The sequence below is a fragment of the Penicillium cataractarum genome (assembly GCF_028827025.1).
Source record: "Penicillium cataractarum strain IBT 29864 chromosome Unknown utg000001l, whole genome shotgun sequence".
NCBI lineage: Eukaryota > Fungi > Ascomycota > Eurotiomycetes > Eurotiales > Aspergillaceae > Penicillium > Penicillium cataractarum.
Genome location: NW_026622737.1, coordinates 1,541,582 through 1,565,153, shown reverse-complemented (window position 1 = coordinate 1,565,153; position 23,572 = coordinate 1,541,582). Strand labels below are relative to the sequence as shown.

General features: G+C 49.6%; 10 protein-coding genes across 10 annotated transcripts; 2 read left to right on the top strand and 8 right to left on the bottom strand.

The window, feature by feature from the left end:
• Positions 1-149: 149 nt before the first annotated feature.
• Positions 150-1,190, bottom strand: N7496_000518 (uncharacterized protein; the record flags this gene model as incomplete). Its single annotated transcript, XM_056693449.1, has 1 exon — positions 150-1,190. The coding sequence occupies one exon, from the start codon at positions 1,188-1,190 to the stop codon at positions 150-152; it is 1,041 nt and encodes a 346-aa protein (XP_056560178.1).
• A 502-nt stretch (positions 1,191-1,692) lies between these two features.
• On the bottom strand, positions 1,693-3,420 carry N7496_000517 (uncharacterized protein; the record flags this gene model as incomplete). The annotated part of the gene is made up of 1 exon (XM_056693448.1): positions 1,693-3,420. The coding sequence occupies one exon, from the start codon at positions 3,418-3,420 to the stop codon at positions 1,693-1,695; it is 1,728 nt and encodes a 575-aa protein (XP_056560177.1).
• Positions 3,421-4,289: 869 nt separating this feature from the next.
• N7496_000516 (ankyrin repeat domain-containing protein) lies at positions 4,290-5,354 on the bottom strand (the record flags this gene model as incomplete). Its single annotated transcript, XM_056693447.1, has 1 exon — positions 4,290-5,354. One exon carries the CDS (start codon positions 5,352-5,354, stop codon positions 4,290-4,292), a length of 1,065 nt encoding a protein of 354 aa, XP_056560176.1.
• Positions 5,355-6,692: 1,338 nt separating this feature from the next.
• On the bottom strand, positions 6,693-7,465 carry N7496_000515 (uncharacterized protein; the record flags this gene model as incomplete). The annotated part of the gene is made up of 3 exons (XM_056693446.1): positions 6,693-6,753; positions 6,798-7,133; positions 7,182-7,465. 3 exons carry the CDS (start codon positions 7,463-7,465, stop codon positions 6,693-6,695), a joined length of 681 nt encoding a protein of 226 aa, XP_056560175.1.
• Positions 7,466-7,761: 296 nt separating this feature from the next.
• N7496_000514 (uncharacterized protein) lies at positions 7,762-8,240 on the bottom strand (the record flags this gene model as incomplete). Its single annotated transcript, XM_056693445.1, has 2 exons — positions 7,762-8,060; positions 8,120-8,240. 2 exons carry the CDS (start codon positions 8,238-8,240, stop codon positions 7,762-7,764), a joined length of 420 nt encoding a protein of 139 aa, XP_056560174.1.
• A 1,100-nt stretch (positions 8,241-9,340) lies between these two features.
• N7496_000513 (uncharacterized protein) lies at positions 9,341-11,199 on the top strand (the record flags this gene model as incomplete). Its single annotated transcript, XM_056693444.1, has 3 exons — positions 9,341-9,430; positions 9,486-9,650; positions 9,703-11,199. The coding sequence occupies 3 exons, from the start codon at positions 9,341-9,343 to the stop codon at positions 11,197-11,199; spliced, it is 1,752 nt and encodes a 583-aa protein (XP_056560173.1).
• A 1,050-nt stretch (positions 11,200-12,249) lies between these two features.
• N7496_000512 (phenylacetaldoxime dehydratase family protein) lies at positions 12,250-13,849 on the top strand (the record flags this gene model as incomplete). The annotated part of the gene is made up of 2 exons (XM_056693443.1): positions 12,250-13,391; positions 13,813-13,849. The coding sequence occupies 2 exons, from the start codon at positions 12,250-12,252 to the stop codon at positions 13,847-13,849; spliced, it is 1,179 nt and encodes a 392-aa protein (XP_056560172.1).
• A 177-nt stretch (positions 13,850-14,026) lies between these two features.
• Positions 14,027-17,717, bottom strand: chsB (chitin synthase class II; the record flags this gene model as incomplete). The annotated part of the gene is made up of 4 exons (XM_056693442.1): positions 14,027-14,960; positions 15,014-15,180; positions 15,237-17,151; positions 17,491-17,717. The coding sequence occupies 4 exons, from the start codon at positions 17,715-17,717 to the stop codon at positions 14,027-14,029; spliced, it is 3,243 nt and encodes a 1,080-aa protein (XP_056560171.1).
• A 1,347-nt stretch (positions 17,718-19,064) lies between these two features.
• N7496_000510 (DUF1774 domain-containing protein) lies at positions 19,065-20,129 on the bottom strand (the record flags this gene model as incomplete). The annotated part of the gene is made up of 3 exons (XM_056693441.1): positions 19,065-19,267; positions 19,350-19,789; positions 19,906-20,129. 3 exons carry the CDS (start codon positions 20,127-20,129, stop codon positions 19,065-19,067), a joined length of 867 nt encoding a protein of 288 aa, XP_056560170.1.
• A 1,833-nt stretch (positions 20,130-21,962) lies between these two features.
• Positions 21,963-23,024, bottom strand: N7496_000509 (inositol monophosphatase family protein; the record flags this gene model as incomplete). The annotated part of the gene is made up of 1 exon (XM_056693440.1): positions 21,963-23,024. One exon carries the CDS (start codon positions 23,022-23,024, stop codon positions 21,963-21,965), a length of 1,062 nt encoding a protein of 353 aa, XP_056560169.1.
• Between the last annotated feature and the right edge of the window lie 548 nt (positions 23,025-23,572).

The following is a 23,572-nucleotide window of genomic DNA, read 5'->3' as shown; positions in this document are numbered from 1 at the left end:
TTTTTTAATTTCGAGTTTCCCATTGCTTGTTGGGGAAGTGATGTACCCCTTCTTTTCTCGGATGACGGTTATCTCCCTACACAGGACAAGGCATGGAATATCCCTTTGCCTCTCAGTGACTCAAACACACAAGCGTTGTGCGTTCACAACTAGACATTGCGCTTCTTGCGCTTTGACTTGCCATTTGGACTGGTAAGTGGTTCCAGGAAATCGATCAACTCCTGGGACCGCGCGTTCTTTGCAAATCTCAGTGCAGTGTACCCATTCACACGCAGGTTCGGGTCAGCGCCAAGTTCCACCAGTGCCTTGACGACCTTGACAAAATTCAGCCTCGCTGCATCAAGCACATACCTGCTCTCATCCAACGTCTCGATTTGTGTCACGCGCTCGATCAGGAGCATTGCACAGTCTTCTTGGCCCCTTAGAACATTCGTTTTGCCAAGCGAGGCTTCCAAGTTCAGCAACTTCGGGTTTCTTTGCCACGAATATGCCGAGATTGCGAGTTCGAAGGGGGAAGGGTGGATGTAGCCAGGGCTCTTTTTCAGGCTGGCGTTTGCACCGTGCTCGAGTAGGAGTTTGACGATGTTGGTGTGGCCGCCGCATATTGCGCTGTGAAGAACAGATGCATCAACCGTTGCCCAGCTAAGCGTATTGGGCTCGAAGCCTCTCTCCAGGAAAATATTGACGATGGATGCGTGGCCTCCGTGCGCTGCGAGTTGAATTGGGAAGTATCCGTATGTGTCGATGGTCATCATATCGCCTCCGTGGTCGAGTAGGTATGTCACCACTGCTTCTTGGTTCCGCTCCGCAGCCCGATGTAAAGGAGTTTCACCACAGGTTGAAAAGTTCATTACAAGATTGCTCTGGCGCGTTGTTCGGGGGCTCCTGTTGGCTTGTCTGTTCCATGGCTGCAAGGAAGTAAGGCTTTGACGGATGAAAGTAGGACTCTCGGCTTTTGTTCGCACTTTAGCTCCGTGGGACATCATGCGTCGGATCGTTCCGATATTCCCTTTCGATGCTGCCCAAAACAGAGCCGAGCCATGGTTGCGGTTGACGTTGTTGACATAGAGAGTGTCGTTGAGAACAATGTAAAAGAGCCGGCAAGTCTGGATGAGGGCATTGAGGTCGGCCTGGTTCAGCAGATGAGCGATGATGAAGATCAACTCAGTTGCTAGAGTTTGAAAGGCCATGATTAGGCGAAGTCTGGGGATTTGACGGGAGATTTCAGGTATGAGAGATCAAGAAGGGTACAAGACGACAATTTGAATACCCGAGGCTCTCTCAGACTCCGAGAGAATGACAAGCAGAGATGGAGAATAGTGCTGGTCATCAAAGTAGAGGGAGTGTAAAAGAGTAGACGACGCGTGATGCGGAAAACAAGGAGGCGGAGAGAGCAAGAGAGAGGCAGAAGGGAAAACTGGCGCGGAATCTGCCGAAGAGATATACCCTTGGCACGTGCAAGATTCAAGGCATCAAAGATAGTCAGATATGTGATGAATTGATGTGACTATTCTTGAGAAGTAACACATTCGATAATCAACAGTCGATAGGTATATCCACCCATGCTAATCCTACCTGGAGGGAGGAGGTGCCATCACCAACAAGGTAGACAAGACTTGAATGGGGAGATGGAGCTGGTCATGTAGATCATTTTCTTTCATATTGATTGGTTGGAAACCATGAAACATATCATCAACCCAGTCTCACTCTTCTCCACGACCTCATACATTCAAGCATATCAGAAGACAAATTGCCATTTCCCGAATTTGCCTGCTGCACCACAGCGACCAGTGCGGAGGCATAGCAAAAAGCAATCTTGTTCTCCATCAACAAGGTGAGCTGAACCTTTTGCATCCCTCCAAACTGACACCATAACATCCATCTCTCAAGGATATCCGCAATCAGCTTCGCTTGACCTTCGTCAAGTATCATAAGATACAGCACAGCCTGCGCCAAATCATCGAGAGTATAATCGCTAGGAATGACGTCTTGGCCAACAAGATAGGCAAGGTTTGCCTGCGCGATAACCAGATTGTCCAGCCGTGGTGACTGGATGGCTTCAATAAGTCGTCGTTGCTGATACTCCTCCAGCGCATGCATTTTCTTGATGTGACTGTGGTGAAGCCGCTGCACATCGCGTTGCAGTCTAACCTGTCTTGCTTCTGCGGCTTGTGCTGGTGGCATGGCACCTTCCATTCGTCGAGCTAATATATCCTCTTGCAGTCGCTGTTGGATCTCAGCCTGAGATTCGCCTGGCGGTGGTGGCGGTGATGCCCATGGTGGGACATTCTCTTCACTCATATGACCAAGTACGACCATCACACCGCAGGGAACCGACTTTTGTCGGGCGAACTTGGTAATGTGGCCCGGTATGGCAAAGTTCCAAATCCGCGAGTATCCATCTTGGCTCAACGCGGATGCAACACAGGCAAACCAGATGTCGAAGGTATCACCAAAACGAGAGAGGTCTCGTTGTTCCCCAGTGGAACCACCGTTGCTCTCAAAGAATACCCGCTTGACATGCTCTTGCTCAATCTTGAATCGAACGCTGTCAGTGTCGGACTTTGTAGTCTGAGCTTTCAATCGCTCGAACTCGGCAATAAGCGATTCCGGCTTTGAGGAGCTAGGCTCTGCAATTGACTCAGGAACGAGCGTATTTTGGCGACTCAATGGCTTCTCCTGTGCTGTCTCCGGCCTGTCAATATCCTTTCCTTCGTGTACCGATGCAGGAGCGTTCTCTCCATCATTGTCCGTCTTGGCGAACCTCGGCTGTTCAAGTCTCATCCAGAAAGGAGGCAGACTGTCCGAGTTCCTCAAGTCCCATTGTGATTTCCAATTAACTTGCAGACTCAACACACCATCAGAGTCATCCGGAGGTGCAACGGTAAGCACCGCTCCAGACATGCCTTGCGGCGGGCGCAAAACGACAGTGCCAGGCGGTGCCCAGAGCCCGACAGTCCTCAGTATATGCCATCCATGGGCATCGGGAACAGCCCCACGATCAAGCAAGAACGCAACAAGATCCTCGAAATCAACATCCGCCTGTGGAATGGTCAATTCCTCTTTGAACTGGCAGCGATAAAGCACCCTGCCCGTGACCAAGCGGTTCCAGTGAAAGAGCGACCAGCTTCCACCTTTCAATGGCAAGTGGAGCGCGTTCAATTTCCAGTAATCGGCATCGGCCTCGCGAGAGAGCGGGGTGACGGTACATCGCGGGAGCTCCACCTCGACGAGACCCCCGATAAGACTGACGCGTGTAAACGCGGATTCTAGCAGTCCATGCTTTTTCAAAGTTGACTGGATCGATCGCTGTGTCCAGAGAGCTCGGAAGGATGTGTATATAATCGGGAGAACGCCGAGCACTGCCAGGGGAACGCCGATGTAGGTGATGATGTCGGTTGCCGAGGTTCCATTGTCCATGGCTTCGTTGTATGTGTCAGGATATCTTCTCCCTGAATTGGAGTCCTGAGGATTGTCGCTCAGGGGCCATGGTTGTTGGAAACCGAGGCTGAAAGCTGCTGGGTTGGTCTATCGCGCCTAGTTCGCCTCGTGTTCGAATCCCGTAAAAATAAGCGAATCAATAAGATCGCGCCGTGCCTGGCTGCACGTGATCAATGCGGGGAAGTATAAACTGTAGACAATGTTTTGAGACAAAACATATCAGTCAATCACAGTTCTAGGACCATAATACCACAGAATTGAAGCTATTACAAGTTCTGCAGAGACAAGGTAATAGGAATTTATTGTGCCCTGTCAAGAAGTCCATTAGGGGCTGTACACTCCCAAAAACTGAAAAGGATGTCAGCAAGGATGCTCGCACTTTGAATACAAATAAGATTGCAGATGGCCTCAATTTCTGATCTAAAAACGCTCAATGCCAAATACAAAAGATATAAGAGCGCAATAGCTGTTAGATGAAGCACCTTTTTTTGTGGGTGGCGTTGACCAGTCTCCATGGCCATGATTAATATACAAATCAACAAGAGGTCCACTGCTTAGCGTAAAATTCTGGAACGATAGCTACTCAGAAGATTCAAATGGTCTTCAATATCTAAGATACTTACCTTTTCTACATACAAGTGCGGGAGACAAAGGGACCAGAACCCTGTTGGTATTTCAAGCAACACGGTACTGTAAACTTGCTGCAGCTGTTTGAATTACGCAGGCTCATATCTCATATTCATCGTTGTCATCATTATCATTATTCTTATTACTATTACCATGTTTGTTCCCCATCAAATCCCCCACAGTATCACCATCCTTCACATTATCCTCCTATCCTCCCCTATTCACCCCAGTAGAGAGAAGGGGTCCTCTCCACTTTCGATCATTTCGGGACGTTGGAAGTCTTTCAATGCACAAAGTACATCGAAATTGACCTCATCGTCCCCCCAGCCCTCGAATTTCCACTGGGGCTTAGGTGCCGCCCTCCAGCTGGATGCTTCCGGGTACATTGCTTTGCCCATGACCCGCTTGACCTCGTAGTTGTCACAGCTCTCTGCCAGATCCACTGCGTTGTCAATCTTGGCAGGGAGCCGAGCCGTCGGGTCGATGCGATCCCAGGGAGATGCACCCATTTCGAGCAAGCGTTGAATGACTTTCACTTGCTCCGAATCGATTGCCAGGTGCAGGGGGGTTCGGCCTCGGCCCATTTGGCGTCGAACGTGAATATCCGCTCCATGCTCGAGGAGGACTATCGCCGTTTTGCCCTTTTGCGACCTTCTGTGGCTGATCTGCGCGTTCTTACGAAGCGAACGATATTGAGCGGGCATCAGCGAGAGGTGCAACGGGGTCTCCTGGAACCTGGATGTAGGGCGATTGACGTTGCATCCAGCTTGAAGCAGGAGACGGACTACTTCGGTGTGTCCATATTTCGCGGCGATATGTAGAGGGTTTTCGGGGACGTAATTATTGGTGTTCTCGTTCAGCGTGGCTCCATGTTTCAGGAGCAGCTCGACGACGGCTGCATGTCCGTATGTCGCAGCAAGGTGTAGTGGAGATTTGAACGAGTTATCGAAGCGGTTGATTCTGGCGCCGTGCTCTATCAGCAACTGGGCGACTTCGACTTTGCCATGCTTGGCAGCAAGGTGGAAAAGGCCATGCGTGATGGGGTTGGTAGACTTTGTAATGTCCACACCAGCCTTGATGAAGTGCTGGAACGTTGCGAGATGCCCATGAATTGTGGCCCAGGTCAGGCCGGAGCTGCCAGAGTACTTGACATTGCGGGCGTAAAGGCGTCTGTTGATGAGGGAATAGAAGAACCGATTCAGCTGAGCCATCGAGTTCATGTCTTTCTGCGGCGCCTCCTCCGCGATCATGAGGAGTACCTCATTTGGAAGCAAGAGTAAGCTCATCGTGATCGAGTAAGCTTAGACGGAAAGAGGGACGGAGAGGAAGGACGAGCGGAAAGAAGGCCGGAAAGAGAAGAGGGTGGATGAGCGGACAGATGAGAGGAAAGACGAGAGTTAGGACCGGAGGAGAGAATAGGCGGGAGCGAAGAAATGGTAGGAAGAGAGATGAGAGTTGGAAAAGGAGGAAAGAGGGCAGGAAAGAGGAGAGTTAGGAGAAGAAAAAAAGATAAGAGGAGAGATGGGAGGCTGGTCGAGAGGAAGGGCAGAGACGAAAGGCTGTGACTGAGTTCTGGAGAGAAGGCACAGAGCTTGAGGAAGAGAAAAATTTTGGAAGGGAGAGAGGTTGAGGAAGAAAAGAGTTGAGAAGGAGAGAGTCAAGAAGGAGAGGGTTGAGGAAGGATGAAGGATTGGGGACAAGGAGGGAGAAAAAAAAAGAGAGGGAGGGAGAGAGGGAGGGAGAGAGGGAGGGAGAGAGGGAGGGAGAGAGGGAGGGAGAGAGGGAGGGAGAGAGGGAGGGAGAGAGGGAGGGAGAGAGGGAGGGAGAGAGGGAGGGAGAGAGGGAGGAGAGCTTAAGCCCTAACAGACCTGGAACATGTGATATCCCAAATTGAGACTCACGAGAGGGCAACCTCCATGACAAACGAGCGAGTCAGATCCAGCCAGTCTCTCACGGGAGTTTGTGATTTCCTGAACTTTTGCTATGACAGCCTACTGTATCAATGATGGCTCCCCCTTCGAGCGAAGAAGCATGACAGATTCTCAGGAGCCATATCAAAAGCGTACTTTATACAACTTCTCTGGGCTCAGCCACGATATAGCCTCAAAGTCAGTGGAACAAGACTCATGTCCTTGATACCCTCCACTCATGGTCAGGGGGTGGGCAAAAGGCTGGTGGAGACTACATGATGTGTAGACTTGGATATAAGGGTGGTACGTTACGGAAGCATCAAGATGCAGAATGGAACAAGACTTCTTGACTATGGTGCTTCACAAAATAAGATGGGGGGTGTTCAGGCAAGTTTGAATTTCCCTGATATGTGGATCAATAGGCAGTCATGCAGCTCTGTCAGTAGGAGAATGGCTGACCTCCTATTGCTTTAGGTATTTGTGAATGCCCCCGAGGGATGCCGTGCACTGTTGCTCTTCGTCCGTCAAGAGATATCGTGCCTTGAATCAGCACATACCACATTTTTCGAGTCCAGCCTACTGGAAAAGCGTCAGGGCATGGCCGATAATGCCAAAAGTTGGATCTTAAAATTGACGAACGTATAATCAAACTGAAGCAATCAACCAAAAAACTAACTACACGTTCGCTGACAATGGTGCATCTGCGCAACGATCTTACTTGATCATGTCGCTAAGCTTGTAGGCCATTGCACCGATAGGAGCAGTTGGGTGGCCACTGATTTGTTCAGGGACCTGAACACACTCGTTTCCATAACTCACAGGCCTTTCACATTATGGACTCGACATTTTAGGTCGATAGCGCTCGTTCTTGGGTCTGAGCCCATGCGTACCGTCCCAACTGGGTGATAAAGCGTGAAGGCTTTCTCTTTCATGAAGCTAATAAGGTCTCCATCGGAGATGGATTCAATATTGCTGCTTGAGTAGGGCCACCAAGCCGAAGTTAGGTCACCATTAACAGGAACGGGCTCGAGGTGTTTTTGGAGGGCCGGGCTTCGCACTATTCTCAGACAGACCCGGGGACCGGTCAGCAGAATGTTTTGGGTCATTATTGCCCTCATCGGATACGTATTTGGGGTCAATGATAGCTGGATGATTCTCATTGGTCATTGACGCATAGAACCTTGATTCGGTCATTATGCTTACGTGGTTCCCATGGGTCCTTGCTTCGAAGGGTAATAGCGCCTCTGCTCTGGGGAAGAAGGCTGATAGGGATAATAGTAAACACGTTGCTTGCCTCCGGTGGACTCTCTTCTCCATGATGAATAAAAGCCAAGGGTGCCCCAAATATCTCCAAGTCCGGCGTAACACATCCAGAAGTGTAATCCATCGGCGAGCCAGCTGATTTTAGAAAAGTTATAATCGGCCGAGCGTAGAAAGGCGGCTGCTTCCCCGATATTGCTGGTTAGAGGCCCTCGTCCTAATGTCATCCATTGGACTAAAGCTGGTAAAGCTTTCAATGGGCTAGAAAGAAAGTCTGGAATCCAGTCGCTCCGAGACTACCGCCGGAGATGTTCACATCTGCACTCAAAGGGATTCCTACATCCTGGCAAGCCGGTAGGAACCCCCTGTCAACGATCTCGGAAATCCATGAGTAACCTATCTGCCAGTTGCCAGTAGAGCTGCGATGTTTCATATCAGTCGTAGGTCGCGTGAAATTTTCCGTCGGGTGAAAGAAAGGCAGTAAATCGTTGTCGCTCCAGCCATCACATCCGTAATCGGTAGCTCATTCATCGAAGTCTGATTTTGAGCAATGATGGTACATCATGGCATTAAGCGAAGTGGAGCCTCCGAGTATACGTCCACGAGGCCAATACAGCTTTCGAGATGAGAGATTCGGCTGTTCGATCGTGTAATAATCCCAATCATGCTCTGGGTGAAAGAGCTTTGGAAACATGAGAGGAACCTTAGTTTCAAAAATATTGGTGTTACATCCCCCCGCCTCAAGTAGCAGGACCGAGACATTTGGATCTTCTGAAAGCTTGCTAGGGAGAACACATCCAGCTGCACCAGCACCGACGATTACTACATCCTGGAATAAGCTATTAGAATTTTCAAATAAACGATCGTATCATCAGATATACCGTAGTCATATCCGCATAGAAGAGGAGAAGCTGAAGCATATGTTACAGACGGGCCGGTGGGAAGCTGCAGCGTTGCATAGTGGAGAGGATCGTGCAAAGGGTTTTGATGTCGACGATGCATGTTGAGAAAGTAACATACTATGAACCAGAAATTTAAGGAAACATTTTGTCCTGTTGCAACTTATTTATTCTACTGCCTCCTTGGCCACCACTTGGCTTACAAGATGATCGGCAGCTTCATGCCAGTACCCATAACATCTACCTCGCGTCTATATTCCCCAGATCCAGGTTTCTTGGTGGAGATAGCAAACAAAATAGTGCAAGGAGACAGGAACGGTGGAGCGGCTTCAGCCCCAACGGACAGTGCTCTAAGACTTTCGCGGCTCCGAACTCGAGCCACCCAGCTTCTCTGGCAGGTTGCATATCATCCTTTTGGCATTGGTAACAGCCCGGAGAAAAAAATTCTGGCAGGGTCTCTCGAGATATTGCGTGTTTTGTGGATGCGCAGTCTCGGGAGGAAAGCTGTGGAGGCTCATTGAAATAGAAGCCACTAGCGCAGGGGGGAAGTTGGATTCCCTTACGGATCTGGCCAGTAGTGCGAACGTGAACGAGACGCTAATTTTTTGGCCCACAATCACCGAGAAATCTGTAGTTTATAAATTGACTTTGGACCCTGCAGCACATGATAGGCTAGTTAGTGCCTTGTCCTTTCAGTCTTTTCCAGTCGCTTATGTTTCCTGGCGGAGTCTCTGAGCCTAAAAGCCAGAACCACGCCCATTACATTGAGTAGTAGAAATCTACCATCGCTGCGAAGGAGAAAGTGCACAATATCTATTACATTTGAAAGCTAATATGATGGTAAATTTTATCCTTCCACCCACCGGTTAGAACTAACAGAAAGTCGCGAGTTCATGTACTAAATGCCTCGTGGGGGTCTTCGGCCCTCTTAGCGCTGAGTGGGCCACTGGACAAGAACACAGTCAGCCGCTAAACCGAAGCCATTTTTACCGAAAGCTTACTCTCGCTCGATATCGTAGATTAGCCATCGTATTTTTGGCTATTTTAGTCCCAAATGTCTCACTTACTGGCCATGTTCATCAGCGCTCTCTTTCGTTCCGATGCCCTCTTGAGATTTTTTACACCGTGTCGGCAGTTGCCAGCTTATGAAGGTTTCACACTCTCTTGCAGACTTCTCGGCGCCAAGTCTGTTGCATGCACAGTATGATAATTTTGGGAGCTTTATCGCTATTTCTTTGCGGGGCATCGGCGTTCGAGTCTATTAGGGATGATGATCTGTTTACATACGTTACAGTAAGTGCGGGCGCTCAGACTGAGTTTGTAGTGCGTTACTCACACCTTTTGCCAGCTTCCCAACCACCGAGCAATAAAATGGAATATCACTTATCATGATCGGTCCTCTGTTGTTCCGGGGTACTGGTTTGTTGCCCCCTACTTTATCAACGAGGGCGAGCCAGCGACAAATCGGTGGATGCCTTATCAAATAGGGCCTCATATCTTTGACCAGGATGGAGTATGTGTATCAGACTATCATCGTTCTAGCAGCCTTTACCTAACTGTGGAAGGAACTTGTATGGACAGGATGTAGTGATTTCAACAACCGGAATATCTATGATTTCCGCATGGTTGACGCTATGGGCGATGATCCACATCTAGCTATGCTTCTTCCCCGCGCAGTCGGCAAGCAAGACGACAGGGGAACGGTCATCATCTACGACAACCAATACAATTCGTCTCAGGTCATTCTCGACCCAGTCGTGGACCTTGATATGCATGAAATCAACATCAAAGATTCACATACAGCCCTTGCGCTGGCCTTTCGACCAGAAATGATGAACATGGCTTCATTTGGATTACCAGATCTAAATATGCAGATATGGACCGGCGGGTTTATTGAATTCGACATGACCACTGGAAAAGTTGCTGTTCAATGGACGTCCGGAGATGCGATCTCTCCGGACGAATCTTTTATTTTCGACGCGCATCAAGAGTATCCGAACACTGACTTCATGCACGTCAACTCAATCGACAGGAATACGAATGGGGACTATTTGCTTTCTGCAAGGCATACAAGCACCGTCTATCTCATCTCTGGAGAAGACGGTCGCATCATATGGAGACTTGGAGGCAAAAGGAGCGATTTTGTGAAGGATTTTGACTTTTCCTGGCAGCATGATGCGAAATTTATGTCGGTCAATGATACACACATCACCCTATCGCTTTTGGATAATGGCGCCGAGGACGTCATTACAAATGAGCCGACCTCGTCTGCCATGTACATTGAGCTTGACCTGACGGCGATGAAAGCCACGCTCCTGACTCGATACACTCGACCCGACAACGAAAGCACCAGAAAAAGAGGGAACATGCAAACTCTACCAAACGGCAACGTTCTGGCCTCCTGGAGTGAGTTTGGGTATATGAGCGAGTTCACGCACGATGGAAGGCTCCTTATGGATGCCAAGTTTGCCTCTGAAAGGTTCAGTACCTACCGCGCGTACAAGTTCCCCTGGCGAAGTAATCCATCATACCCTCCCGCTCTTGCAGCATCATGTCATGGTGTAAACGGGACAGACCTATCGACAACCTTCCACGTCAGTTGGAACGGTGCCACAGAGGTAAAATACTGGCGTTTCTTCGCTCGTGCAAACCAGACCAGTTCGAGCCAGCAAATCGGAACGATCCCCAAAAAAGGCTTTGAGACCTCGTTCATTGCGCCGGGATACATGGACTTAGTCTCAGTTGAAGCACTGGATTTGAACTATCAAGTTCTGGGACAATCGGTGATTGTTCGGACGGAGCCTCCGGTCTACTGGCCCGAGGGCTTGGAATTGCCAACACCAGATGATCCTGCAGCTCCTGTCGTTGATTATTCGGTGTCAATGAGGAAGGCGATGACTTTTATCGGGCTTTTCGTTGCTGGGTTTCTCACTAGTATAACTGGATACTTTGTGCTTAGTTTGTATCATCCTGCATTCCGACGTTATATCCGGCGTACATATTCGAGGGTACGGTCAGAAGATCCAGACGAGGGGTTTGGCCTGCTCAAAGTGAAGGATTAACAATCGAGATCTGTTCTTTTATTCTTAATTCTTCTTACCGCGATGTCTTACTGTAAATTACTCAAGCCTGCACATATTCCAGCACAATTGTTTCGTCTTTTTGCCCGCTGTTTCCTAAGTTAAGGCAGTACTTGGACGAACCTCTGGTTTGGATACTCATATTGCGTCAAGAATTCGGCGACTGTGGCAACGACGACGAGTGCCGGCCCAACTCAGACCGGAATCGCCACAAACTGCGACGAATACCACACTGTTGTTAACGGAGACTCGTGTGTAGCCATTGAGGACGAATATATAATTGCCTTTGCGTAGCTTTATGAGTGGAATCCGGCTATAGGATCAGACTGCCAGTACCTCGATATTGATATACTGTCTGTGTTAGTGTTTCTTCATGATTCTAACCCGATTTAAGATATTTTACCTAGCGTGAAATATTATCTAGTAGCTTTAAAAACGAGGACTACTAAGGTAGTAGAATAAATCTATCTTATAACTACGAAAATAATTAAGTATCAAAACTATCTCTAGTATTAAATAAGAAAAAAGTCAGATCAGCAGTTGAAAGAAATTCCAGGAGGACGCCTATACTCTACCTCCTAGTCAAAACCATCGCGCATAAAAGCAGAGGCCACCACCTGAGCCCGACCATAGCAACTGATCGCTAAGGTTCTAATATATACGCTATGTGTATAGAAATCCCTACGCCTACTTCGTATACATCGATAGTCCCTACGAGGGCTGGCCCGAGAGGGTCGTAATATATTGATTCAGATCAAGCAAGTCATTTTGCCTTTGATGTTTCCAAGTAAGCTTAATTTATCATCCTGGGGCCTGATATCAAAATGAATGCACCCCGCTCTGCTATTCCCTCGGCAAACCTCATATCCCGCTATAGCCGCAATTCCCGATCAACATTCATCATCATCCAAACATCCAAGATCTTATCCACTTTCATACACTGAACAGAACGAAAGAACTTTGAACCAACACAGTTAGCCATTCTCTACCTCTTACGTCCCTGGGGCTTTTCAAACTACAACACAAGAGGCCATGTGTACTCGAAGACTCCCTTGGCGCCTGCCGGCCGGTCACAACCCGCCGCCGAGGCTACATCTTAAATTCCCAGAGGACTTGAACAGGGTTTTTACAGCATATATCGGCGTCCAGCTACATAGCGCATGCTTAGGTGATTCTCGGAGAAGTACGGGTTTACTGGGACCGCCTGCGGCACGAATCCAGAAATGGCTTGCGAATCCTGAATTTGCTCCGGTCTCAACGGAGCAGTTTCAGCTTCTCGATGATAGTACGACCCATGCACTTGCTCATGAGAATAATGTCTCCGGCAATGATAAACCAGTGAAGTCAAGCTCTGGGATAAAATCACTTATATGGGTCTGCTACTGGACCGATGAAACCAAATACAAGGCCAGCATTCAAACCCTCAATTTACCGGGGATCTACCGTGGTCTTGACACGGCATCAAAGACTCATATCGGGCTATGGCTTGAACACTTTGCGAGTGACACTTCACGGCTCGAGACAGTCTACTCGGCTACGGATTACCTACCCGGTTTAGCTCGTCTGCCGGGTACATCAACAGCACACCATGTGCATACCGGGTACTGGGGTGCTGCACGAGACCGAATCCCCGGCTCAGCAGAGGATTTATTTGAAGAAGATATATCCAAGAGCAATCCCGACTCAGATCTACCTGGCGATCCATCAACTCCAATGATCCACGCAAAGTCCCTGGGAACATACATTACCGGCACAAACACACATAACATAGTTCACATCCGCTCAGGACAATTCTGGGGCAACTGCAATGACGAAGAAGCAAACGCATACCTAAACACCCTAGAACCAAAACTCCGTTCCGGCCTCTCATATCTCTGGACGTCCCCCGAAGAAACCCGCTCAAGTGGCGTGAGATATCTACATAATATCAAACCTCTTTCCAACACTTCTACTTCTGGTGATGATTCCGTTTCGACGATTCACCAGACGAGGGAAGCTTGCGTGACGGCATTTTTCAATAACATGGTCGATATGGAAGGATGGGCTGCGCGACATCCGTCCCATTTAGCGATTTGGGCTGGTGCTATTAAGCATGGGAAGAGGTTTGGTGATGAGAGGATGTTTAGGACGTGGCATGAGGTGTCGATTCTGAAGGGTGGGGAGGCGAGGTTTGAGTATGTGAATTGCTTAGAGGGGACCGGCGTGTCGAAGGCGATGGCGCTGTTGGATGTGGGTGCTCTTTGATGGATGTAGGTACTTTATGTTAGGACCTAGGCGTTGCGCCCCTAAGCCTAACGTTGTGCGCTACTTATATCGGTCCCAGACATGCTAGAACATAGCGTTCTAGCATATTTAGTCTTTTAGCTTGTTTGGCTAGTGCGCCTGGGCACGTGCCGTAACACTTTAATCGTTGATACTATAATCGAAGTTTTGGTACTAAGTTTTCTAATTATAAGTCTTCTAGTAGACGAGTAGGCATATCACTGAGGTAGAGAGGCCTAATAGCATCATGCTCTAAGTATAAGGAACTCAATCGTCGAAAGAAAACTCATCAATCCAATTCAAGCGCATAAGTACATTCCATAATTCACATAGACACATCGCCCCCTCTCTCAGAGGGGCACGGCATTAACCATCAAAATCCAGTATCAAAGCCCATATCATAACAAATATTTCCATCATAAGAAAAAGAATCAATAACAAAACAAAAAAGAGCCCAGATATCATAAGAAAAAAAAACTCCGTAAATGAAAATCAAGCATCAAATGCCAGCAGCAAGGCAGGACAAAAGCAAGTAACAGAAGCAAATCTATTTTCGCCAGAACATAGCTTTGCCCAGAGTCCGACCAGCAGTCCATCTAGCCTCGGCAATACGGTCCTTGAAGCTAGGTCCACCACTGTACCGGATAGGCTTCGAAGGACCACTTCTCTCGGAGCTACTTCCACCAACACTGCTCCCGCCGAAGGAACTGGGTGCGAAGTTGGACATATTGCCAGCGTCGAATTTGGTCTTGCCTTCGACGATCTTGTGGACGAGGTTTAGTATAGCGTAGACTGTTGAGCCGATAGCGCGCACACCGGCCAAAACAGCGACAGACCACAGAATTATGGCGAGGTAGATGTTCGTACCGCCCGAGTCAACACCGTAGACCTCAGACACGGCCATACCGAGAATGACGTTGGCAACCATCCAGATAGAGACCATGTACGTGCGGACAGCGCGGTAATAGTCCTCTTGCATCTGGGCCTCGGAGACAGGGGTCTCGGGGACTTCGAGACGGTCACGGAGGTTGCGCAGTGCGGCATCGTACCCGCTATCAATATCCAGCTGCTCAGAGGGCATTTCGACAACCACAGTAGACCCGTTGATGACCTTAGCAGCACCGAGATCTGTGTTGATGACGTTGTCACCCTTAGTTCCCCATGTCACGTCGTGCGTGTTACAGAAGGCGTATACCTGCAACGTGCAGATATAACTGGGCATAAGCAAGAAGTATTGCGCAGACGAAGTGAACATGTGCCACGGGTCGAGGTACAAGAACGATGTGTAGAAGTACAAGCCGACAGTGGACAGCATGGACATGACAATGTTAAGCAAGAGCGAGTTGCTGACGTCCAGGTCAGACTTGCCAACACCAGCTCGCGACATGAGCTCCATAACGACGAGGTAGAGTGCGCAGAAGACGGTGTAGAACATGATGATGGCGTAGACGATGATACCAGAGAGGTAAAGATTTTTGGCACTGGAATATGGCGTTAGCAATAACTATTTGGATTGGAGGTGTGCTAGACATACCCTTGAGGACGATTACCCAGAGAGATGATAAACTGCAGACACATAACCAGAACACAGGCGTAGCGCAGCACAACAAAGATGTACTTGCCCATGTTGTGACCGAACGGATCAAGCGTTTCATCAGTGAGCGAGCCCGCGATGAAGTAAAAAGCAAGGTAGAAGTTCGCCTGTATGGAGGTTAGTCCAAATCCATAAGAAGATTCCACGACAGCAAAACACTCACCAAACCAAAGTAGGTAAACAACAGGTTGAAGAATTGATACACAAACTCAATGTGTAGCAAGATCTTTCTCGCCAGCGAATGATCCGTCTTCCAGATCTGCTTCGCATTGAAGATTGAGTACACAGCCGCGAAGAAAGCACCGTTCAGCCAACGACGACGCTGCGAGATAAACTCAGGTACCGAGTCAGGCACATCAGTCTCTCCAACGGCACTCTTGACGAACTTGAGAACCCATCTCTCTTCTCGCTTGGCGACAAGCTCCCAGCAAAGAATACGATCCTCAGCCAGGTACATGTTGGCAGTGAACACGTCTGCATCCTGGCCGTGCAGTGTCTCACCCTTGAAGTATTGGTTGAGTGGACCGTGACCGTCGGCGTCATTCTGTAGGGCGAAGAAGCGGTAGGCACTAAGCGCACCTGGAAGCACAGTAATGTAGCCGAATACAGATTCGAGGGGCTTGTCCAGAATGTTGGACATCTTGTACTCGAAGTTCTGACTGGCAATGAGCGGATTGAAGAGACCCAGCATGCCCTTACCCTTACCAGCCTTAATTTCACCAGCAGCACCAGCGACGTTGGAGTCCTGGTCAAACGCCTTCCACAGGTGGTACAAGGCAGTCGGCTCGGGCTTGGTACCAACGTCGAGCAGGATACAGATATTGGGCTGCAGGGCACGACCAAATGCATTGAAGAACCATCGGTGCGAGTTAAGCTTCTTCTGGTTGTGCTCCTTCAGACAGAAGATAACTTGGCAAGGCATGATACCCTTCTCGGCACCCTTGAACTTCAGATCCGAGTCAAGTGACACCTGGGTAGTGTACTCGTACACGTGGGCTTGCACCTCCTTCTGGTTGACAATGTTCTTCGCAATACCCTCCTGATACACACCCAAGGCGGCCAACGCATTCAAGGTTCGTGGGTGCACCTTCTTTCGACCATCGGAGATGATACAGACCACAATCTTCTTCCACCCATCCTTACCCCAAGTACGGGACTTGGTACGCGAACAGAAGTGGCTGATGTTGCGCATGATACCGTGCATGGTTCTGGTGAAGCCGATCTCATCTTCGTTGTACATTGTCACGCAAATAAACAACTCAGTCTCACGTGTAGTGCTACCAATCTGCTGGCGCAGCTTGTATCCCCGAGACGTGAATTCGTCTGGATCGGAGGTCACGGCCGTGTACCGCATGTGAGTAAACTCACGCTCGTCTCGACGGGGGAGGAAACTGTGCAGAATCGTAGGGATTTTACACTCCAAGATCAGCTCTCCGTTGATAAGCTGGACCTCTTTCTTCGCCATCTGAGTATCACGAACACCACGACGACCTTGCTTATCGGGCGCAGGTCCATAGTGCAAATTGGGATCAATCATGCTCGACTCGTCATCGTCGTCTTCTTCCAAGTCGACCTTGGCCATCTCGTCCTTTTCATCACCCATCACCGTCGACTCGCTCATGAATGATCGAACGCTGCCGCGAGATGTGTGGTTGATAGTCCGGCCACCTCCACCGAACGGGTCCGCTCCAGCCATGCCATCTCCAATATCGATGCTTGAGTCTATGCCTGAAGACGATGACGGGGCCGGACCAGAGAACAAGGGAGCCGGAGGCAGAGGCCGTCTGGGGCTTCCTCCATATCTTGAACTGGGTGTCCCGGGGCGTGGGCTACCATTGATATCGGCGCGCTCATATCCAACACTCGATACCGAGGGAGGGCGAACGTGACCAGGACTCCAAGGGCGGGTGGGTGATCCTGTTCGTGGGGGAATTGACGGGTATACTGATGTATCTGCCAGACTGGCGGTAGGTGCTGGGATGCTGGGGGCGTTTCCAATGCTGGAAGGTGGACGTGATGGTGAAGTTACGCTGGGGACATTGTAATAGCGGTTGTCATATGCAGGTGCTTGTCCAGTCCTATTTCGCGTTCGAATGTTAGTACGCGGCCGCTTAGGATACTCCATGCTGAAGCGAAAGTGATTGCTGGATCAGATTGGAGATGCAGCGTGCGACACGATATAGTAAAAAAGTACTACCGACTGGCAGTGTACCGCCCAGAGCCAATGCTCCACATCCAATGGAAAGGCTTATCCCTTGACAAAATATAAAACTCTAACGTGCATCTTGGCTCTTCTGTCAAGGGGGAAGCCTTGATGAACGCAGTGTGCATGTGGCCTCGTCGCAGTGGGCAACCGCAGGAATGTGTCTGGAAATAAAGTTCTTATGGTCGGGTTGAAAGAAAAGCTCTATACATACGGAGTAGAATCAGAATAGGCTGGTTGGTACTGCAATGGCGAAGACGCGCGAGGACCACCTCTCAGATCCCCATCGATGTCACCACTCGTTGGTAGCAGACGCATGGTCGCGCCATTTTGTCGCGGCGCACCGCTGGGAGACTCGTTATCGGAGAGGTATGAGGAAGCATCGTGGTCCAAGTACGCAGGCGGCTCATCGCCGTAATTGGATGGCGGATGACGGCTCATGGTGTGAACGTGGAATGTGTTCGTTTTTTGAGGAGGCTGGAGTGCTTTAGTTCCTCATATTAGGGCTTAACACGATTGGCGTAGATGGGAATGGTTGCGCAATGAGCGCTCCGGTCACAGCTTTCCTAGTGCTGCTGCTGGGACAAGACGAGTGGCAGGTCTGACAGGTTGATTGTCGCATTAGTGAATAGTTCGGAGGACTGCTGGATTGTGGAGTCCCGCGAAGGAATGCGGGTGATGTTGCTTACCAGGGAGATATGATGATGGCCTGGTAGAGGAGGAATAATAAGATGAGGGAGAGACAGAGCAATGGAAAAGCCTTGAGAATAAGAAGAGAGGACGGGCTAAGATGCAAGCGCGGTGGTCTGCAAACAAGTCCAGCCCGGGGCATCCGCCGGCGCAGTCAACAAAGTGGAGGTTGTTTTGTGGTTGTCGGGGCAACCCCGCAGGCTTCCAAGTTGCGCACTCGCAGATTTGCAAGGGGCCCTCGAGCTCGATGCTGCATGGGGTTTAAATCAATTCAATTGTGGTCTCAGATTACTTGATTTACCATGCGATCAAACTGCAAGTTGGAGATATCCATGCATATCCCACTTCTATAGATTTTACTCCGCTCGCCTACCGTGGTTGTTGATATGGATGTTATCGCCAACTCCGCGACTCCACTTTGGAGGTGGGTCCAGCCATCGAGATTACGCAAAGGCCCCCAGTTCATAACAAACATAATTTAATGAAGTTGATCATGGAGGCTAACGTAATCAAGACAATCTAATATGAAGAAACTATACCCATTTCAACATACACCGAGTGTCTATAGTAATCAATGACAAACGATACCGGGTATCAAGCGCAGATAAGCACTGTAGATGTTCCCATTGAATTCTCTGTGGAGTTGAAGGTTCGTCGATACAGAGTGAACCAATACTCTTCTCATGGCCATAACCAGGCTCCCGGAATAACCGCTTCAGTAGGACTCATCTACTTCCATGTTCCTATTCGTCCTAACTCGCGCTCTCGACATAGATCACTCATAAGGAATCATCTTGCATTTATATGATCACAGATCAATAACAGCCAGAAAAAAAATAACCAAACCAAAACCAAATACAAAGGGAATCATTCTTCGCGTATCCATTAATCCATCACGCATAAATTGGAGGGAAACCGTCCACAAATTTCATCAAGGCCACTCCATTAACAAACTGCCACCCGGGCCTTCCCCCTTCCATTCCACTCTCCCTCTTGATGACCAAGCTTCAACCAAGCCACGATCCTCATCCTACCAAACTTCCACAGATCCCATACACATCCACCGATTAAGTCTCCAGCCAAATCCCATTTCCCACCTTATGCCTCTGCATCATTAAGCAGAGGTTGGCGCTCACGGTCCGTTGACTCGGGATGGGCTACACTGCGGAACAAGCTGTCACGGCCGTAGTACTTGGTAGTTGAGATATAGACCGAGGTGACCAAGAAAACGGCGAAGATGACAAAGGCAAAGATCCACTGCAAGGCAATGATCTTGACGGCGACTTGGCGGAGTGCCAGCGCTGAAAAACACAAATTAGCACACGACATGGCTCCCCTCTCCACAGTCGAGAGGATATTATTCAGCAAGAATCAATGACTTACACAGCGTGAGGATACTCAGACAATACCCCAAGATATAATCCTGTCGCACAACAATATCAAATAAACCTACCAGCAGGATCACCCAGATAAAGATATTAGCAACGATCCGACCAGGCAGATTGTGGCTATTCACGGCGACGGCGCCGTTCCAGAAGAGCGCCGTCAGAGTCCAGGCATAGGGTCCGGCGACGGCGGGGAGGTGGACGAAGGCGGGCAGCCCGCGGTGACGCCAGTAGGTGATGGCCTGGTTGATGAAGTGTGCAATGAGAATGATCTCGGAGCCCCAGAAGTGGTTGCGGGTCCACAGGAGGATCCAGGCAAGGACGAATAGGTTGTTGAGGATGAAATGTGTGGCGACGTTGGCGGCGGCGGCGACTAGGGTGGATTCCTTGGAGAAGAGGTGCCAGACGTAGCTGAGTTGGGAGAGGAGGAGGAGGATCCTGTAGTGTATGGTTAGCTGCTGTGATCATGTTCGTGGGAGATAATAGGCTAAATGCTATATGGAGGCCAAGGATTGAAGGAATAGGGTTTGCTTAGTGCGAAAGAGGATTCTTACCAGTATACCTCGGTCACGGTCGTGTTCTGGCTGAAGGGCGTGTTATGCTTGTTGGCCTGCTTCCAGATCTTCTTGCTACCCTTGGTGTCATCGGGCGAGTGAACAGAATAGTAAATGCCGACGACGACAACCAGAGCCCAGGTGAGGGGCACAAAGACCCGGTACAGGTTCAAAGCATGGGCATTATGCGTCTCTCGACGGGCGAAGGGGTTATAGGGCGCCATGGATTGTGAATGACAGCGTAGGAGGTTCGAAAGGATTGAAACAGCAGCCGACGCAACGAGGGCAGGACACAAGAAAAAGAAAGGCGTCAGGAAGCGGGGTGGGGAATTGGATTATATACGGAGACACGGCGCGAATAAACCAAGTTTACAGTCGGAATGGTCTCTAACTAGCTCATTGCCTGAGATCCCCCGACTCAGTTACGTTGTACCTTGGTACTTTACTTCGGCTGGTCTCGTACGACTGGTGTCATTAGCTGCTGCAGTTGCCGCCCAGAAGTCCGGACGTGGTCTGATGACCGAGACAATAATGCCATCTTCCAAGGTGGCGCCAATCCGCAGCACCATGAGGTCAATCCCCTCGTTCTGGGATCTCCGCGAGATTATCATTGGTGATGTCAGGCCAGCTTAGGTTATCTTAGCGGCTCCACTCCCCGCTTGAAAAGCCGGTTCTCACCCGAGCCCGAACTACTTGCGACAAGGACCGACAAAACGAGGTCTGGACTTGTCGATGGGTGGCTGGGCAGAACCAAATGTCTACCTAAATTACGGATGACTGTCCCTGGGTAGAAGCCTTTCAATATATAGAGGGATGGATTGAAATAGAAAAAAATGAGTATGCTCGCGCAGGGGGTCGCACCTAACCTGTAATTTCAATGGCGCAACTGAATGTTGGGGATGTCGATCCAAGGGCACGGCCCCTGCAGGTAGATCAACCTGGAGAAAAAGGAATGTATCTGTACTCCGTTCTCCATACAGACAACTGTGCAAAGTAAAGTTCCTTTTCATGCGAGTTGCGACGCCATACAGATGCGAGGTTGGGGCCCCTGGATCAAAACGAGGGAGAAATACGGCACCTGGGAAAGAAACTCGACTAGCGACCGGGGTAATAAAGAAAAGCGAGGCAAATAGTAGCGGGGAATGCGAGCACGATTCGAGTCCTGTAGCGCAGGGCTGTCATTTAAGCGGGGAAATACCTGCGCCTCAAGAAAAATCGGGATAGATAGGTGATGTGCTACACTAATATATATTTATAGACATACACCCAGCGAGCAAGTACTCCAGAGGATGCGGGGGGGGGGGGGGGGCAAGGAGGCCAAATTGACCACATTTGTGGATATAACTACTAGAATAGCCCAAGAGTTGAACTTTATTGACTGCTAGAAAGGTGAGAGACATATATAACCGAGAACCTTCTGTCGCCAATTTATAGTTCAGTTCATGGTCCGACCCGACAGGAGTTGCAGGTTGACCGCCAATTTGGAGGTTGCCACCAAAATGGCTGTCTTATTCTATGTCTGTAAAAGAAAGAGAGATTTGAGAAATACTAAATCAATCTTCCTTTAAAAGAGGAGCTTTTATTGAGTCATTTAGCTGTGATAATAGAGGACGAATTTTCGTGGACCATAAAATGGTGTCATGTTGATGGACCACTATTAGTGACTAGGCTCATTATCCATAAATCTCGGCCATGTTACCATAACAAGCCTTCGTGGTCTAGTTGGTCATGACGTCGGTCTCATATGGATCTTATGACGACCCTGCCTCAACAGGGTGGTAATCCGAAGGTCTCCAGTTCGAACCTGGACGAGGGCATTTCTTTTTTGAACATTTTTTTGGTTGTGGAACTACCTGCCCTATTCAACCCCAACCAACCCCCTCTGTAGTGTACGTAACCGGTCAATTTATCTCTACCATTCCTTCCAAAATTATAACCATTCAATGAATTTTATGTTCTAACTGTATTTTATTTCATGTCTGCAAAGTAATGTATCCAACCGTACACCGTATAATCCTGTTCCCAGAAACATGCACCATAAAACATAAAACCATGCACTATACCTGCCGAGCAGCCCTCACAGCCTCCAAAACCCGACCATGTATCGAAGCCTGAGCCACAACCATTCCATAACATCCACCCAACGTCCTTCCAAGCCCACAATCAACTTCCTGTCCCTCCAAATCCGTAACCACACACCCCAGCTCCTGCACCAACAACATGCCGCCAGCATGATCCCAGATCTTCGACCGATAGCTCTCCCGGCGCGGTACCTTGACAAACGCATTGCAACCACCCTGCACCGCAATCGCAACATACCGCATCTGCGCCGACCACAAGTCCACGGTATTCGGCCACGGGCAGTCCAGCTGCGCCGCGACCCGCGCATGGATCTCAACATTATGCGACGACGCCTCTCGCGTATCCACGAATCGCACCGCGCTCGCCTCCTCAACAGCCGGTATCCTCTCCAGCGCCCGGCAAGCATGCAGCGCACCCGTGCCTAGCGGCGCAATGAACGCCCCATGTCCCGCGATAGCTGTCAAAAGTTGCCCATACCCGTCCCGATCAACCGTCTCCTCCGAGACAGGCCCCTCGCCAAGCTTCAGGTTCGGACACCCCAGTATACCGAGTCGCTGCACTCCGTCTTCCACCAGCGAGAGACACACCGCATACTGCTGGTTCTGTATGAACGTCGCCGTGCCGTCGACGGGGTCAAGCGTCCATACCCGCCCAGGTCCACAGGCGCCCTTTGCGCCGAGATCGATCAGCTCGAGGAGCTCGTCGCGCGTGCTAGGAGTGTGCAGGAGTGCTTCGCTAGCTGCGTCATCGAGGTGTACGGATGTAGCAAGCTCCCAGGTCCGTTCGAGGAGGGCGGGGTTCTCGCGCAGGGCGGTGGAGTCTTCTTCGCCGACAATTTGGTCCGTGGGGAAGGTGTGGTGGATGGCGGCGATGATGGAGGCTTGGGCGGCGAAGTCGGCGATTGTAACGGGGGTGTCGTCCTTTTTGTCGAAGGAGCCTTTGTCTACTTCGGAGAGGAGCTGTTTTGTGAGGAGGGCGGCTCGTTGGACGGCGAGGCTGGCTAGCTGTAGCTCTTTGGCGTAGGGGTGTGTGTCCATTTTGGTGGTGCTGTTGGTGGTGTAGAGGAATTGATGCTCGTGGTTGATTGAGGAGGGGTGGGATTGAGTGTCCCGGGCCGGCTGGGAGATATGGAATGACTCAATTGACTGCTCCACCGCTATCGTGAAATATAATTTGGATCCCGATCGTTTCACCGGGTGGATCACGTGGGGTAATTGGCACCTACGTCATGGAATCTGGGTGAGGTAAAGTAGGTCAGAAAGGGGAAGGTGAAAGAGTAGAAGCAATTTTGACTGAATTAATGATCAATATCTACACAGTATGTGCTGTGAGTAGCTGCTTGAAGAAGCTGATGTCTTTTAGGGCCTGGGGTTGTGTGCAGCACAGTGGAGGTATATCACCAGACGGCTTTTGTCGGATACATTTTCCGGTCACCATTCATGATGTGGAAATATCCGATCAGATAAAATAGATGATACCTAACTAGCAAATCTCAAACTTTTCATCTTCTACGTTGATTACTGAGGAAGTATATAGGTAAGTAGAGAAAAGGCGTACCAAATAGGTAGAAGAGAGAGCACTATAA